Raw genomic sequence first — 17,874 nt, 5'->3', positions numbered from 1 at the left:
TTATCTTATTGATTTGATTTTCAACCGGATATAAACTCTCAGATAGTAAAATTGTGGTATGAATTCAGAGATCATCGCGGGATGAGTTTGCAGATTATCATATTGACCACAGACATGGCAGAGAGACTATAGCAATAAAACAAACATTCACAATTTATTCAAATGCTATATAAAACTTACCGTAGGTTTAGATATACTCATCCTTGCCATGCGTGCTGCATGAAATGATTTCGTTTATTTCCTACAAATAAAAAAGTCATTCTTAAGTAGATAATGTACAATCTAAAACTTTACGTTCAACGTGGAGAGAACTAAATTGAAGAAAAAACCTGTTTTAATGGGCCTTTGACGAATGAAAAGAAGCCCAAAAGCTTGTCTATAATTGATGTTGTTGTTGTGTAGGGTATCGTAAAGGGGGTGCTTCTTAATTACTAGTATGTTGTATAGCCTATTGAATCTAATATTTCAAAACTGTTTATCAGTGTTAAAAAGTACTCTTTAAAGCTTTCAGAGCAATAAAGGGCAAGTAATTGAACGTTTTTGTTCTAGACACCTGTGATTTTGCGATAAAAGAAAGATACTCCTTGGTGACCTATATAAGATCGTCTATCAACAACTAATTAACCCCCATGCAGACTAGAAACAGAAACAACCTCGTCCCCACGATGTTTTAGAGTGCAGCAGCTTTATCACAATTGTTAGTCATAACATACAAGATGGTTATCCAGGTTATGAGGATGAGGGGAACAAAGACTGGATCAGTCTTCTTGTTCTTACAAACTTTGAGGTGACGAGTGACTTTGTAATAATGTTTGAAAACAAGCAGGATTTTTATTTGTAATCTACCCACTTCAATATTTAGTGTTCTTTTGAAAATGATTATCATCTTACTAAAACAATGTTTCTTGTAAGAAGCAGAGTACAACTGTTTATCACTTTAGCTACTAAAACGCCCCTTCTTGACACCATTCACATAACAATGTTTAATCGAATGGAATTCTTGCATCAAAAGTAGAGAATCTTTTTCCATTTTAGTTGGATTTCTTTCGTTAAAAACCCTTACCCTAGCTTTGATGATAGAGGGTAAAAATGGGTTAATTGCCTAATTATGAAAGCTTCGTCGATTGATACATATCGTAGGCCTAAGGATTTGGGGTGACTAGTAAAGGACTTCTCTGAAAATAAGAAAAAACATTTTTGTTTCATTTATTGAAAGGAAAAAAGAAATAACTTAGCATTCCATACAAAAAGCAAAAAACTACAGAATAGTAAAGGACTTCTCTGAAAATAAGAAAAAACATTTTTGTTTCATTTATTGAAAGGAAAAAAGAAATAACTTAGCATTCCATACAAAAAGCAAAAAACTACAGAATAGTAAAGGACTTTTCTGAAAATAAGAAAAAACATTTTTGTTTCATTTATTGAAAGGAAAAAAGAAATAACTTAGCATTCCATACAAAAAGCAAGATCGCGTAAAACACGTTGAAATAATGATGACAAAGCAATAAAATGTAATAAAGTGTATCTAACTATCTATTCCAGACGATACCGTTTAGAACTGATATATGTATATATTATATATGATATGAATCAAATTGCACCTAAATGCAAAGTCATATTTTTTTCCAACAGAAGAAATATTCTGCGAAATCATTACACACACACACACAAGCCCGCCACTATTATGTATATGCATTCAATAATGTTAATAAAAGTTACAGAACATTAAACAAGGTCCAAACATAGAATATTTCTAGATAAACAATTCATAGTACATTTTTAAAACAGAAATATGATATATATTAGTTTCTGTGGAAATGCATGGGGAATTCGCTCAAAAGTTAAGTTGTATAATGACAATTCCCTAATAGCATGGAGTTGGACATACTGTAAGTGCTATCTAATTATGAACAAAGAGAGATACAAATGATAACAAATCTTAAATCATTGAGAACATGACCTCCGTGATTTGTTTTTACTTATGAATAGGCCAAAAGTTCAAATAGCTATACGTGTGTGTAAATTCTGATTTGGGCGGATCTACTTAGCTTCCTCGTCACTCAACAACCTACCTATATGAGGTCGGGAGAAGAAGGTCATAAGTTACTATATAATTGATAAACAACATTATTGTCTGGCAGTGCATTGCCTTACTCTGACTTGATACACTTTTCCCTCCACGAAGAAGGGGGGGGGCAGCAATCCACGGGCGGGGGGGGGGGCAGTCACCCTTTTTACTAGTTAGAATACTGTACGGCAGCCTTTCGGGGAGGGGACGTCTTCCACTTAAGAATGACCCCAAATCTTACAAAATTGCCGTGCATGGAAGAAGCGTCGAAGGTAGCCGGCCAAGTGAGTGAAGCGACCGAGTTCATTAGGCCCTATATAATGTTTTGAGCATTAAAGGGGAAGTTCACTCTGACAAAAACTTTATTGTTAAAGGTGAAGAAAAAATAACAAAACATATTACCGAATGTTTAAGAAAAATCCATCAAAGTATTAAAAAGTTATTAGAATTTTAATTATTTGATTTGTGACGTCATATGCGTGTGGCAAAATCAATGAAATGTAATTTTCTCATAAAATTGGAAATTGTTTTTAGTGTACCTTCAGTAGGCCGCATACATTCGTAATTCCGAAGCTTCGTTATTCCGAAGGTTCGGATATTCCGAAGGTTCGTTATTCCGAAGGCTCGTATTTCCAAAGATTCGTATTTCCGAAGGTTCGTTATTCCGGAGGTTCGTAAGTCCGAAAACAAAATGAGGTTTGTAATTCCGAAGGTTCGTTAGTCCGAAAATGTAATGATTAACGAATCTTATTTCGTTTTCGGACTAACGAACCTTCGGAACATCGAACCTTATTTTGTTTTCGGATTATCGAACCTTCAGAATAACGCCACAAATGTTCGGATTAACGAACCCTTTTTACGTTTTCGCATTAACGAACATCGAGGTATAGGCAATTTACGAGTTTCGGAATTACGAAGTGTAACCTCAGTAGGCCTATAACAATGGCAAAGTCATTTTGCAACTGTTCTTTAAAAAACTCATCTCGAACCATTAAAAATTGGAATATATATACATAACATAATATACAAATCCAAAACTTAAAATTCTAATAACTTTCTTGATCTTTAAGAAATCTTCCTAAAACATCACCCATATTTTTGCTATGATTTCTGCTATTTTTACAACAAACTGTTCTGCAGGATGATTTTCTCCTTTCATGATCAGGTAAAGAATATGTGCAATGGTCGAAGAGTACGGAGGGGGGGGGGGGTTGCTGTTTTTCCTTCAATGCCGTTTTTTCGTTTGACAATAGAACCATGATTTTTCCTTACAAATACATAGGTCTGTCGCAATCGGGTTTAGTATAGGCCTTAATCATACCAAGTATCAGATAATGAACTCATGGACTTTTTAAAATGACAAATATATCCGAATGACTAAATAATAAATATATAATAAATGATAAATAAATAATTATTTTTTATCAATGAATAAATGAAGAGAAAGATAGAAAAAATCATTAAGTAATCAATTATTTGATGAATAATGAATAAACAAGTAAAGAACTTGATAAATAAAAAATATGATTAGGCAATTAAAAATAAATAAATGATAAATAAATTAAGAAATAAATAAATGAATAAATAAATAAATAAATAAATAAGGAAAGAAAGAAATAAGAAAGGATGTTCGTTGAATAGAGATTATGTGTTTCTTCAAGATTTTGCCTTGATATTTTTGTACGAGGCATATCCACGTGTGCTGGATGAGTAATCACATGACCTTGTTATCAGGTTATGGTCTTGCGTGGGGTTTTCCTCTAAACCACCATAGACCTAATTACACACCCAGCAAGAAAGCTAATGACTGGGACTACGGTTAATGAATTCATTTAATCGTTTTCTCGAGATGGATGCTTCAGTAATTGGAGCACTTGGAATTTAGTTATAACTATCAATGGCAGTAATTACGTGTTATCGCAAGTAAACTTGTCAATTCAGAGACCTGTTTAGTCTGGTGACGTCATATGACTAATCTAGGTTTTCGCTTGAGCTTGTTCAGATTTTAGTGGTAAATATAGGTTGAATTTTAGCATTGCCTATGACTACGCTTATGGTGCTGTGCATAAAGTTCTTCTTAATATTTATACACTAATAACTTGCGAATAACTGGAACACGTTATTTGGTGTTATATCAGATTCTAAATCATTATCATCATTTGAAATTCAAGGATATTTTTTCAAGTACATGAAAAATGGGAGAAAACGAATAAAGAGAAGAATGAACGTAAGGAGGGCACCGCGGGGAGGCTTTGTGTTGGAAAGTGTACAGTAGGGCACTGTAGCACCATTTATTTTATATCGGAAAATGACGTCATATCTATGTCGACTTGTCCAAACTCAAATAAACTGGCGTCTCCCCTACAGAAAAAGGCCCATATTATCCATATCATTCGCAGTATTCAACGATGCAATCAGATATCATAGACTCGATTGTTCCTAACGTTTAATTTCTAAATAAATGTTTTCTTTCTTTTGTAATAAATTTACAAATATATCACGAATTACTCCTTTGTTATCATTATATTATCATATTATATAATAATTATATATTTCGATATGCAGTGGGTTCATTAATTTATTTTATCTTGAAATTTTTGCATTTGTATTTTTAAAATTTTAATATGATACACATGTACAAATTTTTTTTAAACAAAATCCTTTCTCAAGTTTTTTTTCATGTGTTTGTGTTTTTTTTAGATATCAATATATATTTTCTAATCTTCATTGTCATCTATTTTTTTTTCTCCTTTTCTGGTAGTGTTTGCTGGTGTTTTTGTAAGATTTCGTCAGTTAGCCAGCCTCGTTCCTCCATACTATATCAAGATCAAGAGTATGAATATTTGGGGACTCGTCTTTGGATGGATCTCAGGATTCGGAATGACACTCGTCGCAAACTTTCAGGTAATGACACTCTTCGAATGAGTCAAAGTTGACTCAGATTAATGTCGGCTAGAGGTCAGCTTGTTTCGAGTAAAAATGATTCGTTTGCGGGTCACTTTGATTCTGAAATAAAATTAACTTTCAGCTGGCGCCATTTCCAGTCAAATTTGACTCCGCAGAAATACTAGTATAAGAGCAGTTATATTGATGAAACAATAAAGGGTTAACTTGTGTCCAAAAGGATGGGTGGGGTCGGGTGTCCGAACACTATATTTCTGAAGCCTTCTGTTTTGTTTTTTTGATTGCACTAAGAATATGAATTCAATAGTTATATTCATCTTATTTTTTTTTTCTTTATAATATTTCCTAAACATTTTTTTACTAAAAATATATTAAAAAAGACTTCGCTTGTAATTTTTTCCAAATGACTTTCTAAAATTGATCGTCCGGACACACAACCTGTCTGGACACACAACAACCGAGTCAATCACCTAAGAACATCTTAATTGATTTGATTTGCTTCGCTTTGATTTAATTTGATTTATTCTAGTAATTTTTCTTTTTATCTTTTCATAGCAGACGCCTAAAAAAAGTTGAATTTTTAATGCATCATGTTTGATAAACTAGTATCCAAGTAATTGTCATTTCATAATTATATTATGAAGAAGAATATTGCTTTAAATATGGCTAGACTAAACTAAAATCTCAATGAATAAATTACCAAATTTCTAAAGCAGACTACTTGGAACATAGTGCTCCACGGTGTGTACCACAGTGTGTTCACAGTGTGAAATACAATGTGAAATCACCTTCACACTGTTGAATTTGAGCATTTCAACAGTGTGAATCACGTATTCACCTAGTCAACCATATGAACACGCAGTGCACATGCAGTCACACTGTCGAGGTGTCCACAGTGTGAAAATATGTCCACACTGTTAAATTTGAGCATTTCAACAGTGTGAATCACGTATACACATAGTCGACCATGTGAACACGCTGTGTACAGTCACACTGTCGAGGTGTCCACAGTGTGAAAATATCTTCATATTTGTTGAATTTGAGCATTTCAACAGTGTGAATCACATGTTCACATAGTCGACCATGTGAACACGCCGTGCACAGTCACACTGTCGAGATGTCCACAGTGTGAAAATATCTTCATATTGTTGAATTTGAGCATTTTAACAATGTGAATCATGTAATCATATAGTCGACCATGTGAATACGCTGTGCACAGTCACACTGTCGAGATGTCCACAGCGTGAAAATATTTTCATATTGTTGAATTTGAGCATTTCAACAGTGTGAATCATGTAATCATATAGTCAACCATGTGAACACGCCGTGCACAGTCACACTGTCGAGATGTCCACAGTGTGAAAATATCTTCATATTGTTGAATTTGAGCATTTTAACAATGTGAATCACGTATTCACATAGTCGACCATGTGAATACGCTGTGTACAGTCAGACTGTCGAGGTGTCCACAGTGTGAAAATATCTCCACACTGTTGAATTTGAGCATTTCAACAATGCCACATTCCCCGATTTCAACACACTGTGTGACACCATGTTCTTTCCAGCAGGGAAAAACACACCCACACCTATCATTTACCCACACACATTCCAAACGCCTATGCCAAATTTAAACGCACTCAAACGATTCATAAAAACACGCACGCACCCTCCTCCACGAACGCGCACACACCCTCACAATTACAAACACACACACCCACATACACACGCAAACACCCAAATGCACCTTATCGCTCACGCTCACACAAACGCATAATCTGCACAGTCTGCTCGATAACTGAAACAGAAATCCCATAAACCAAACTCCTCTTTCGGATAATCTCATACGGGGGCTCGTATATAATTATCATATTATTCTTTTAAACTGACCCTCTTCTGCTCATTCTGATAGAAGTGTTACTATTTGACCTATGCCCATATCTGCCAGACAAAAAGTAAGAAAAAAAATCAGGAAAATAAGCACTCATTTCCTCAAGAAATAAGACTTAGCGGAACCACAATGCGAGCAAATATTAACATATCATCTGTCAAGGGCAGATAGCCTTGCCTTGGTGGGTTTAAAAAAATACCTGATAATAAACAACACATTACAAAATAGCAAGAAATTGCAAGAAAATACAATCCAGGTCACTTCCTTTCAAATAATTTATGAATTCTTTTGGCAGTGCCGGATTTAGACATTGCAAGTGCAGTAAAGCATGGTTGGGGCCTCTCTGTCATGGTGATGTTTGTTGGACCTAATTTTATAATTTTATCATCAATGCATGGCGGTACGGGGGGCAAGGAGGGCGGCCACCTCAATACCTTTCAAAGAAGTGAGAAAAAAATCAGTAAAAATTTGAAAAAATTGGAAACAAGAGAAAGAAAAAAAAAGGAATAACTCTGTTTAATTCTGTTATTCACTCGTAAAATTTACGGCATCTTTATAGGGTATTTTGATGTAGTCTTTACAGAGGTTTTGAGGGGCAAGTTTGACCCACATATGCATCATTTTCAATATATTTTCGGAATTCCCCCAAACCAAAGAGATGGACGGACAATAGTCTTTCTAGAAGAGGGGCTCAGGGAGGGCGCCCCTCCCCCGTCATCAACCTCTGTTTGACTCATATGCACCATTTGCAATATATTTCCAAGATTCTCCAAAACTAAAGAGGGGGACGGACAATAGACTTTCCAGAAGAGGGGGCTAAGGGAGGGTGCCCCTCCCCCGTCACCAACCCCTGTTTATTCATTACGAGATTACAGCATGGATGAAAACACTGAGCAATTCAAATGTCGTGCACAACTTTCAATCGTACCTCTGCAAAGATTCACAAGACTTTAAAACGTAACAAAGGCCCCCTTCTCCCCTACAAATATCTAATCATCTTGAACCCACGCCCTTGATGGATTCTAATTCACGTTAGACTTTACTTTTGTTGCCAAGCATAGAAATAGCAAAGACAGATATACTTAACTCGATAAAAGCTCTTGAGGGTTTTACAGAGGCTGAGAGTGATGACAGACGCGGAAGCACCCCTATGAATTACTGCCTTTAATTCTTAGATCATCGATGCACGCAACAGAATTTGAATGTACTTTCTTTGCCGCTTCCAGAATTCGACAAAATCACTAGGGTACAGAGAGCTAGGGAAGGAATTTGACGGGGCCATGGACGATATGTATTACAAATTACTATATTGAAATGAGCAAAACCCGTATAAATATTCTATTTTGCTGCATTTCAAGGTATGAATTGATGAAAGAATCTGATAATAAATGAATATTTAAAATATATTTAAGATTCTAAAAACCGATGTTAAAAAATATTCATGATATTGCTTTTGGAATACTGATGAACTATGATTGATTCTACCAAATCGTGTTTTTCGGGGGGGGGGGGCTTTCTCGTCACTTGGATTGAATTCCTCAACTTTTATAAGTAAAAGCACATACTTGATTTTCCAGAGGCCTTTTGATTGAATTATTACCCTATTCTATTAAATTATTGTGCTAAACCATGATCGGTTAATAGAACTAGCCATTAGTGTGGAATACAGTAAACTAATCACGTGATAGATTTCAGCCAATCATAATTATGTTTAGGATCTATATCACCATTTTATAATAAAGATACGCAACATCTCCCAGGTCTCTCTGTTTTACAACTGAGAAATTGGCTCAGACATGAATTGATAATGAAGTACTTTCCGTTATGTAATTACCAATTAAATCAAGGACCCGCTGAAGAATGATCAGATGCCTGGAAGAAGAATGGTATCTCTGTCGCGAGTGCATATGAACCGGACCTTTTGCATTTTCTATCTACAACGCACCGATTCCTTTGAAAATGCAAGGCAAATCACAATGGAGAGCTGAGAGGCTTTTGTCGAATGTATTGTGGAACTGGGCAGCATCGGAGTCTCTTGACTCTGGACAACGACATATTTGCAACTGTTCGTCCGGTGCAAATCTTCGGATGATCTACTGTCCCAGCCCACCAATTTTTCCTATTTTTACTGCCCTCTCGCGTCGGGTGCATAAGTACTGATAGAAGGAAATTCGCAGCCGGGACTAGTTTCGATAAGCTTTGCCTTTTCTAGCCCCTGCTACATTGATGTCTTCATACGGCTTTCTCATCCTAATTGGCCGATAACAGACATGAGTGATTACAACTCAATAACCAGAGCGATTGGTGATTTAAACCAGTGAGTGTAAAATTTCATAACAGGAGAAAATAATTGATTTTAAAGGGAAGGTTAGGATTCGAATTGACGACCTTCGGGTTATAAGGTAGAGCACTTACCGCTCGCTCTGCGCATCTGCGTTTTGGAAGCGGTGGCGCTCTTCATCCCAGCGCGTAAAGAGGAGACTTTCATGAAATGACTTGTCGGATATTTTATTCCGACAAAGTTTGTTAATCCGACAGTAACAGTGCTTCTAAGGCAATCAAAATCAAGGAAAATTGTCAGATCTGACAAATTTGTCTGATGAAACGCTCCAAGAAATAGCGCTCCCTTTCGACAAGAAATTGCCAACGCTCTCTAGCGAAATCTCGTAGAAAAAAATCCCTGCACGGGGAAGCACCTGGCCATAAAGAGAGGGGAAGAAGTTTGGAGATCATAACATCCTGTTTTGATCACACGATGACGCACTTAATAAGACAGTGGGTTGTTCCAAATCTTTCATTGTATTTCATTTAAATGGTTTGGGTGTGATGGTGTTACGGCAGAGCTGTCTTCGGCTCGCTAATTCACGTTGATGAAAGGTTACAATGTCAAAACGCTGTTTAAAGTTATAATCACGTTGTTTAAGCCAGTCACTCTATAACTATTTTTTTTAATGAAAATTTTTAACCAAGTTGTTAACAGTTTAAAAGAAGCTGATTTTAGTTTTAAGCAATTTTGTTTGATCAATTAAAAAAAGTTAAAACATCTTTTACATCTTATACACCTCGCCATATTTTTTGCTACGTATACAATCTTACTTCATTAATAAATAAATTCAACATGTTCAAGATAGTCGTATAATATCTAAGCACGATTTGCGACTCAGTAGGTACTACCCTATTTATTAATAATCTTGCTTCCTTATTCATAGCTAATGGATAATCAGTATTCACGAGGCTATATTCGTAGCATACCATGCATACTGATTATGAATATTCATGCCGATGTATCGAAAGCACGCTTATATGAATTCCCATGATGCTGCATTCATTTTTGCATGTATTACTCTCATGATTGGCTGTTGGAGTGAAATAGGATAGCACATCCATTTCGGTGTTGGTGTATTTAATTTCTAGATATCATTCCACAGCCTCTTATATACTACAAAATAAGGAATGAATAATAAATAAAGCAACACTGATTAATAATCTTCAATCTTCAAACATTTTTTCTCGGAAACCTAAATAACTAGCATGATTTTCAGTGATTAATTGGCAATTCAACTCTTTATTAAGAAAAAGGGGCAAGTCCTACAGTGATTTCTTTAAATAATTTTCAACGATTTATAAATCCCTTAATACTTGATAATGGACTAATGTAAAAGCTCCAAACACTACATCAGTTGTTGAATATTGTCTTTAGTGATAAAATTGAATTTGTCAGCAGATTGAGAACTTGCACGATCTTAGTTAACAAACATCTACTCTTGCCAATCGTTATGGTGATTGTTTTAGTTGTAATAAAGACTGTTTATCCCTTTTAATATTATATTTCCACAGGATTCAAATGTTCTTATCGTCCATCTGATTGGAGCATTTCTCTTGTTCGTGATGGGAACCGCCTATTGCGTCACGCATACCATCATCTCATACAAACTCTACCCACAATACAACACGATGTTGCTCTGCCGGTTGCGACTGGTCATCACCACGACAACGGCGGTATCGATGATAATCAGTATCCTTTTTTCGACAATACGATACTTTAGATAGCTTGAGATGTTGAAAGAGGAGATGACATCGACACAATCTTAGAAATGTTTATATTAAAGAGAAATTCGTAGCCTCTGCAAAATATGTTCCTTTATTCATGTTAATCTTGTAAACCATAGGGTTATTTTTCTTTATTGTAGGAAGAAAATTATGCGTTTTGCTCCCTTTCACCCCCACCCTTTCTCCCCATTCTCTCTCTCAACCGTACTACCCCCTCTCTCCTTTACTCACACACACACACCCACACACGCACTCACCCACTCTCTATCCAACCCCTCTCTCTCTGTCTCTCCCTGTTCCTATCCCCCTCTCCCTTCCTACCTCTTTCACCCACTCCCCCTCTCTCTTCCCATCATCATCTCTCCGTCACGCTGACTGACTGTAACGATGGCGTGACGTAACGGATCACTGCACGCTAAGTACACCCATCCCATTATTGTCATCACCTGTTCTAATCACAGGTACCCTCCATTTGACACCTGTCTGCTCAGGTAACCTCCCCAGAGATCCGGCGAGACGTACCCCTTGCCCACCGATGGGGTACTCTGATTAAGAATCAGACCCCTTTCACATTGATAGGCTCACTCGAGAAACTTACAGTTAAAAAACTGTTCCTTATAAAACTTTTTATTTTCAATTCATTACTAGCATTTGAGTAAAAATTTCACCTATCCAAAATCAGGGAACGTGAAATCACCTACTGCACGATGATTAGGCTTATACTTCATCTGTAACATGGTCCTATTTGTAATAGGTCCATGATCTGAACATGCCAAGTTACATTTTGAAGGGAAATCGGTCGCAATCCTCGAATGATCTGTGTGGGGGAGGGGTGTGTGTAATTACAGGGGGGGGGCTTTGGTACTAAACATAGAAATGTAACTAGTATACATCTTTATGGTACTAAATCACCATCTTTCTTTAATAGAAATTCAGTTCAATTCAATTCAGATGCTGCTACATTGTATATGAAATGAACAAAGGGGGTAGCACCTCGAGAACCTTAAAGATCACAAGCACAAAACTGAAAATAAGGTTTAAATCATGGATTCTTAAAATTGAATTATAAAATGTTTGATAGATCGGGAATGCTGACAGTTTCACTTTATACGACTAACCAGTGTAAGAAATTATTAATTAAAGTTGATAAATGGAAAGAAACAATAGTTATTTTCTTCCGCTTTCTGAAGCTAAACTATCATCTACTTATCACAGTGGAACAGCATGTCAAGTTAAATGCAGTGTAGAAACCAGTTTTCTACTGAAATTTAACAAGGTATGGAAACAACTGATATTGAAATCCTCGAATTACCAATCTTTTGCGGAAGAGACGTAAATATCGGATCTCAAGCGCTTATAGCGTCTGATCCGTGATTTGATGTAATCGCATAAAACCATAATGACCTAATAAAAGTGATCCACATCATAATATTATTTGTTACTGTTGAACGAGAGATTGTAGGCCTTCATATCTGTTTGGAGTACTGTAGAATATTACGGTAATTTCTCTTTTTCTTCGATTGTAGTTAACCTTTTTATCAAACTTTCAAAAATGAGGTTTAAATGGATGTACCTTTAACTTTCTATTGTGTTCTCATAAAATCAAATTTCCATTCATGTTGATGGATTAGAAACATTTATTTTTGATGATCCCTTATCAATCATTTTGTCACTTGAAAATGACCTAAACACATGGGCCACAGATGACTATCCCTTAACTCCTGCTTTTGACACGTTTCTCTGGCATTCACTTTCAGATGTGAGTTACGTAATCCGAATTATAAATTTACCTTAGCCTTGTTGCAAAACATACATTTTCCTGTATTCCGTTTCATCCTTTTTATTTGAATCGGAATTTCTCTTTCGCCAAAGGAAGACAGCGAGATACTCAGCCCAAACTCAATGATAGATATTTATTTCCGATCGTGGCAAAAATAGATGACCAATATTATAGGCCTATTGAACTGGGGTATAATGTCATTTTGACCTTGTTAGCGCCCCTGTGTACTTTTTTTTTAATATATTGTTAACCATTTCTATCTTTCTTTTATTTTCGCCTTTGGTATTTTAGGTTGTTCTTTCTTCTTTCCCACTGAGAGTTTGTGGCTTAATCATTTATTCCTTTCTGACTTTCTTTCTTTAAATCATCTTATCAAATTGTGACTATTCTGTCTTTCTTTTTTTTCAAATGTTTTCATTTTCTTCCCCCTTTTTTTCTTTATTTCATTTTATTCCATTCATTCTGTTTACCTTTCCTCATTACGTGGAGCGTTGTGGCCCCGTGGATTAGTCTTCGGACTTTGAAACAGAGGGTCGTGGGTTCGAATCCCAGCCATGGCGTAATTTCCTTCAGCAAGAAACTGATCCACAATGTGCTGCACTCAACCCAGTTGAGGTAAATGGGTACCGGTAGGAAGCTGTGTGCGCTATGTAATATAGGAGCGCCTTGAGCACCTAACAAGGTGGATATGTGCGCAATATAAATATCCTATATAATTATTATTATTAATTTTTGCATTTTCTTCTACATTTCTGTTTTTTTCTTTCTTCATTCGTTTTTGTGTATTTTTGTTCGTCTGTTTGTAGCTTTACTCCACTTTTGTTCATTCCCTATTTATTTGTTGCATTTTCCCTGGTTTTTTTTTCCTCTTTCTTTTTTTAATCATGATTCATTCATGCACTTAATCTTCCAGCTACAATCTTTATCTGAAATTAACATTATATTTCAAACTTGGCCATCAAATATTCTTATATCTTTTTTTTATTTACAATTATGATTATCAGAAAGGCGATATGTACCTTGGATAACATTGAAATAATTTCTCAAGATCTGTACTATTCCCGGGGGGCCACTTACATTGGCGAGTGGATACCATGCGCGACCAAAAAAACACGTAAAAAGGATGTCTTTTTCACGATAGGGCACGTTACGTACGTAACGTGATAAGGGTGTCAAAAACACAAAAATAATGAAAAAAGGGTATCTATTTCGCTAGGCCAAATTACGTGTTTAGGGTCGAATATGCGGGGATGATAAAACAAAATTAAAATGTTTTATAAAGGATGTCCTTTTTGCCCCAAAACTTCGTGTTTAGAGTCCGATTTGCGCGAGGTGTAGAAGGTGGGGTCGTACTAAACCAAATAAGGTAAAGCCGACGACCGAAGGACCCGTAACAATAACATTCCTGTACTTGTTTAGGGGTTCATTTCAGGGAATATTACCAATAAGAGTATCGTTTTGTTTCCAATACTTGTTAAGGGTAGGGTTTCACACGCCAATACTTGTTAAGGGGTGCATTTTCAGAAAATTGAAATTACGTGTTTAGGGTGCTTTTCGAGACCCCATGGTCGCGCATGGTATCCACTCGTGAATGGAAGTGCCCCCCCCCCCCCGGGTACTATTAATCCCTCGAAATGATTTCAATTACATGTAGCATGATTGAGATGAAAATCAAAAGCGTCCTAAGGTCATGTGATGTGATTCTAGTATCTCTCGGACATCATGTGACGTCATCAAAATCAATATAAAAGTCACATGTGAGCTTCGTCACAATCCAATGTTTTAGCTTACATTATGACGTCATTTCTAATAAAAGTTCTTCGAGTTACTTGCCAAGCTCGGCGTTTGTAGAAAAGTTGTGTTGGGTCACTTGGGCGGTCGAACAAAGTACTTTTAAAAAGTATACTTAATTTGAATGTTTCATTCTTAACATTTCAGTATGTGCAAGACATACATGCTTAATAATAATTCAAAAGTTTATTCGACATTTTATTGGTGTTAATAATTGTATCTTACATCGAAACATATATATATATACATGTATATATAGTAAAGAAATGGATGAAGAGAACAATGGTAGACGTAGCTTAAATCAAAGTTCCCCAGAGCTATCTACCCTTTGGAAAAATTGGTTATGCCGAAAAAATGTCTCCGCCGGGAATCGAACCCGGGCCCCCAGCTTTGAACGCCGGTGCCTTAACCACTAGACCACAGAGACGGGCTAGTGGCTAGGCCGACCGAGATCCGATTGACCGTCAGAAAGACAGATTTTCGACACTATACCAATTACCTTTGTCGGGTCTAGTGGTTAAGGCACCGGCGTTCAAAGCTGGGGGCCCGGGTTCGATTCCCGGCGGAGACATTTTTTCGGCATAACCAATTTTTCCAAAGGGTAGATAGCTCTGGGGAACCTTGATTTAAGCTACGTCTACCATTGTTCTCTTCATCCATTTCTTTACAATATTTAAATAAAAGAGTTGCCAAAGCTGTTGTACATGTATAGCTTCACACATTTGTATACTTTCTCACATACGTGTACTGTATCGAAGCAATAGCTTTGATCCAGCTGAGGCATGACGGCTTGTCATTGTTCAAAACCCACCTTCACCCGACAAAGGTAATTGGTATAGTGTCGAAAATCTGTCTTTCTGACGGTCAATCGGATCTCGGTCGGCCTAGCCACTAGCCCGTCTCTGTGGTCTAGTGGTTAAGGCACCGGCGTTCAAAGCTGGGGGCCCGGGTTCGATTCCCGGCGGAGACATTTTTTCGGCATAACCAATTTTTCCAAAGGGTAGATAGCTCTGGGGAACCTTGATTTAAGCTACGTCTACCATTGTTATCTTCATCCATTTCTTTACAATATTTAAATAAAAGAGTTGCCAAAGCTGTTGTACATGTATAGCTTCACACACACACACACACACACACATATATATATATATATATATATATATATATATATATATATATATATATATACAGTATATATATATATATATATAGCGGAGTTTTCAGAATACACTGTACAGAGATCGAACGTACCATAGCGTGTACATGTAACAACCAAAGGAATTGGATTATCACCCACAGGTGTTGAGCTAACACCAAAATGTAACACCGAATTAAAATGACAAGTGCAATCCTAAACACCAATCAACACTACCTGTTTTGCTATGTGCATTCAAAACCCATGGTGTACTTTATAGGGTGCTGTCCTCTATTAACACCGCGACTTATTTCTAATATAGTGTATCGCTTTGTGACGTCACATGAACTTGGTTGTAATACTTGTGCCAACATCTGACCACTTGCCACGGTAGGATTCCTCTAATATAGGATAATGATATCCCTTTCATTGGTAATTATATCATTATATTGTCATCCCATGGGAGTGTATTAAGGCCGAATGTACGCTAATTGACGTCAATTTGTGGATGTGGTAGGAAGGTTTCTTGAAAACTTTTGGCCAAGCGAATCAAGAGTTTCCATCAATCTTTGGCCATTTCAAGGAAAAAATAACCCTGGCATTAAGGTGGTTTCAAGAAAAGCAGAAATAGCAGAAATAATAGAGAGACATCAGTACTATTGAATATTCAACGACAATCCATCAAATCATAACAGACCGGGGGAGCGTTTCATGAAAGGACTTGTCAGACGTTTCATCCGACAAGTCCCATTTTATCCGACAGTTACTATAGTAACAGTGCCTCTCAGCCAATCAGAATCAAGGAAAGATGTCAGATCTGACAACTTGTCGGACAAAAACGTTGATGAAACGGTCCCCTGTGCATACTTGACATTTTGTGACGTCACATGCGAGCACCTGGATGTCATAATTATGTTCAGGATATATTGCCTAAGTTTACCAAATTCCTTATTTTGTTGTATGGTTTCTTTTTTGTTGTTGTTAAAACTGAAAACGATTTTACCTCGTTCCTTTTAGTGGGAGATTTACCCCTTACATTCATTGTTTTAAGAGTGTTCCCTTATATAAACACATAGAGCACATACCGTGATTGGCTGAATATTGATACAGAATAAACGGAGAAGTCATTAAGTTATCAATAACAAATAATAATTTTTATTAACATTTTTTTCTGGTTCTTGAATCGAGGATTGATTATTGGGCATTCTACACCGGTTAACATGACGAAACTCTTTAAAGACAAGATCGAAGGAAACATTAATACAAACTACAGATCGCCCTTTTCCCATACAATCACAGTTCAGCCTCTTTGGAAATGACATGCACATGTTAGTAAATCTGTTTTACTATCCAAAACGTCATAATGACGTCAAGTTTAAATGTGATGACATATCTCGTGAACTGAGAGGTGGTGAGACAGAATAGAACATACGATACAGTGATAATGATAAATATTTCTATTGAGTTGATTGAATGACCTTAACCCAATCAGTGAACATGATAATAATGAATATGCATATAGAAATAGAAGTGAATGATTGTCCTTATAATGATGAATGTTCATATGGAAATAGAAATAAATGATTATACTTAACCCAATGACCATGATAATGTTAAATATTCATACGGAACTAGAATGAAATGATTGAACTTAACCCACTGAACATGATAATGATGAATATTCATATGGAACTAGAAGTAAATTATTGGCCTTCACCTAATGAACATGATGATGATTTTTCATATGGTAATATAAGTATATGATTGAACTTCACCTAATTAACATAATGATGAATATTCATATGGAAATATATGTATAATTATGATTAACCTTAACCAAATGCCCATGATAATGACGAATATTCATATCGAAATGAAATCAAATGATTAACCTTAGCCTCATGAACATGTTATTATGAATATCTATGTCGAATCAATACAAATTAAATTATTAACATAATAGTGATGAATATTTATATCGGAATAAAATCAAATTATTAACCTTAATCTAACTACCATATAATGATGAATATCAACATCGAAATAGAATGTACTGATTGACCTTAACCCAAGTGACCCCATAGGTATCATAACAGGTGTCATAGCTGAGATGCTTTGGTATCATACACACGGTGACCATACGAGAGATCGATCGCAGGTGCATTGGGGACCAGAAGATGGGGTAAGTAACAATTACGGAGAGGGGGCAGTGTGTCCCCCTGAGGAGTCACAACCCTTGCAAAGGACGTATCCCTGCC

The 17,874-nt window shown here is 36.2% G+C and overlaps 1 protein-coding gene across 1 annotated transcript in view; it reads left to right on the top strand.

Moving 5' to 3' along the window:
• The window catches only part of LOC121421789 (DNA damage-regulated autophagy modulator protein 1-like), a 47,180-nt gene that overhangs the window by 26,849 nt on the left and 2,457 nt on the right, over window positions 1-17,874 (top strand). The window contains exons 4-6 of the mRNA XM_041616589.1: window positions 4,830-4,972; window positions 10,698-10,875; window positions 17,701-17,798. Coding sequence (XP_041472523.1) covers window positions 4,830-4,972; window positions 10,698-10,875; window positions 17,701-17,798 — 419 coding nt within the window. The remainder of the gene's footprint in view (window positions 1-4,829; window positions 4,973-10,697; window positions 10,876-17,700; window positions 17,799-17,874) is intronic.

The sequence above is a fragment of the Lytechinus variegatus genome, chromosome 9 (genome assembly GCF_018143015.1).
Source record: "Lytechinus variegatus isolate NC3 chromosome 9, Lvar_3.0, whole genome shotgun sequence".
Classification (NCBI taxonomy): Eukaryota; Metazoa; Echinodermata; class Echinoidea; order Temnopleuroida; family Toxopneustidae; genus Lytechinus; species Lytechinus variegatus.
This window is presented reverse-complemented; position numbering and strand designations above follow the sequence as displayed.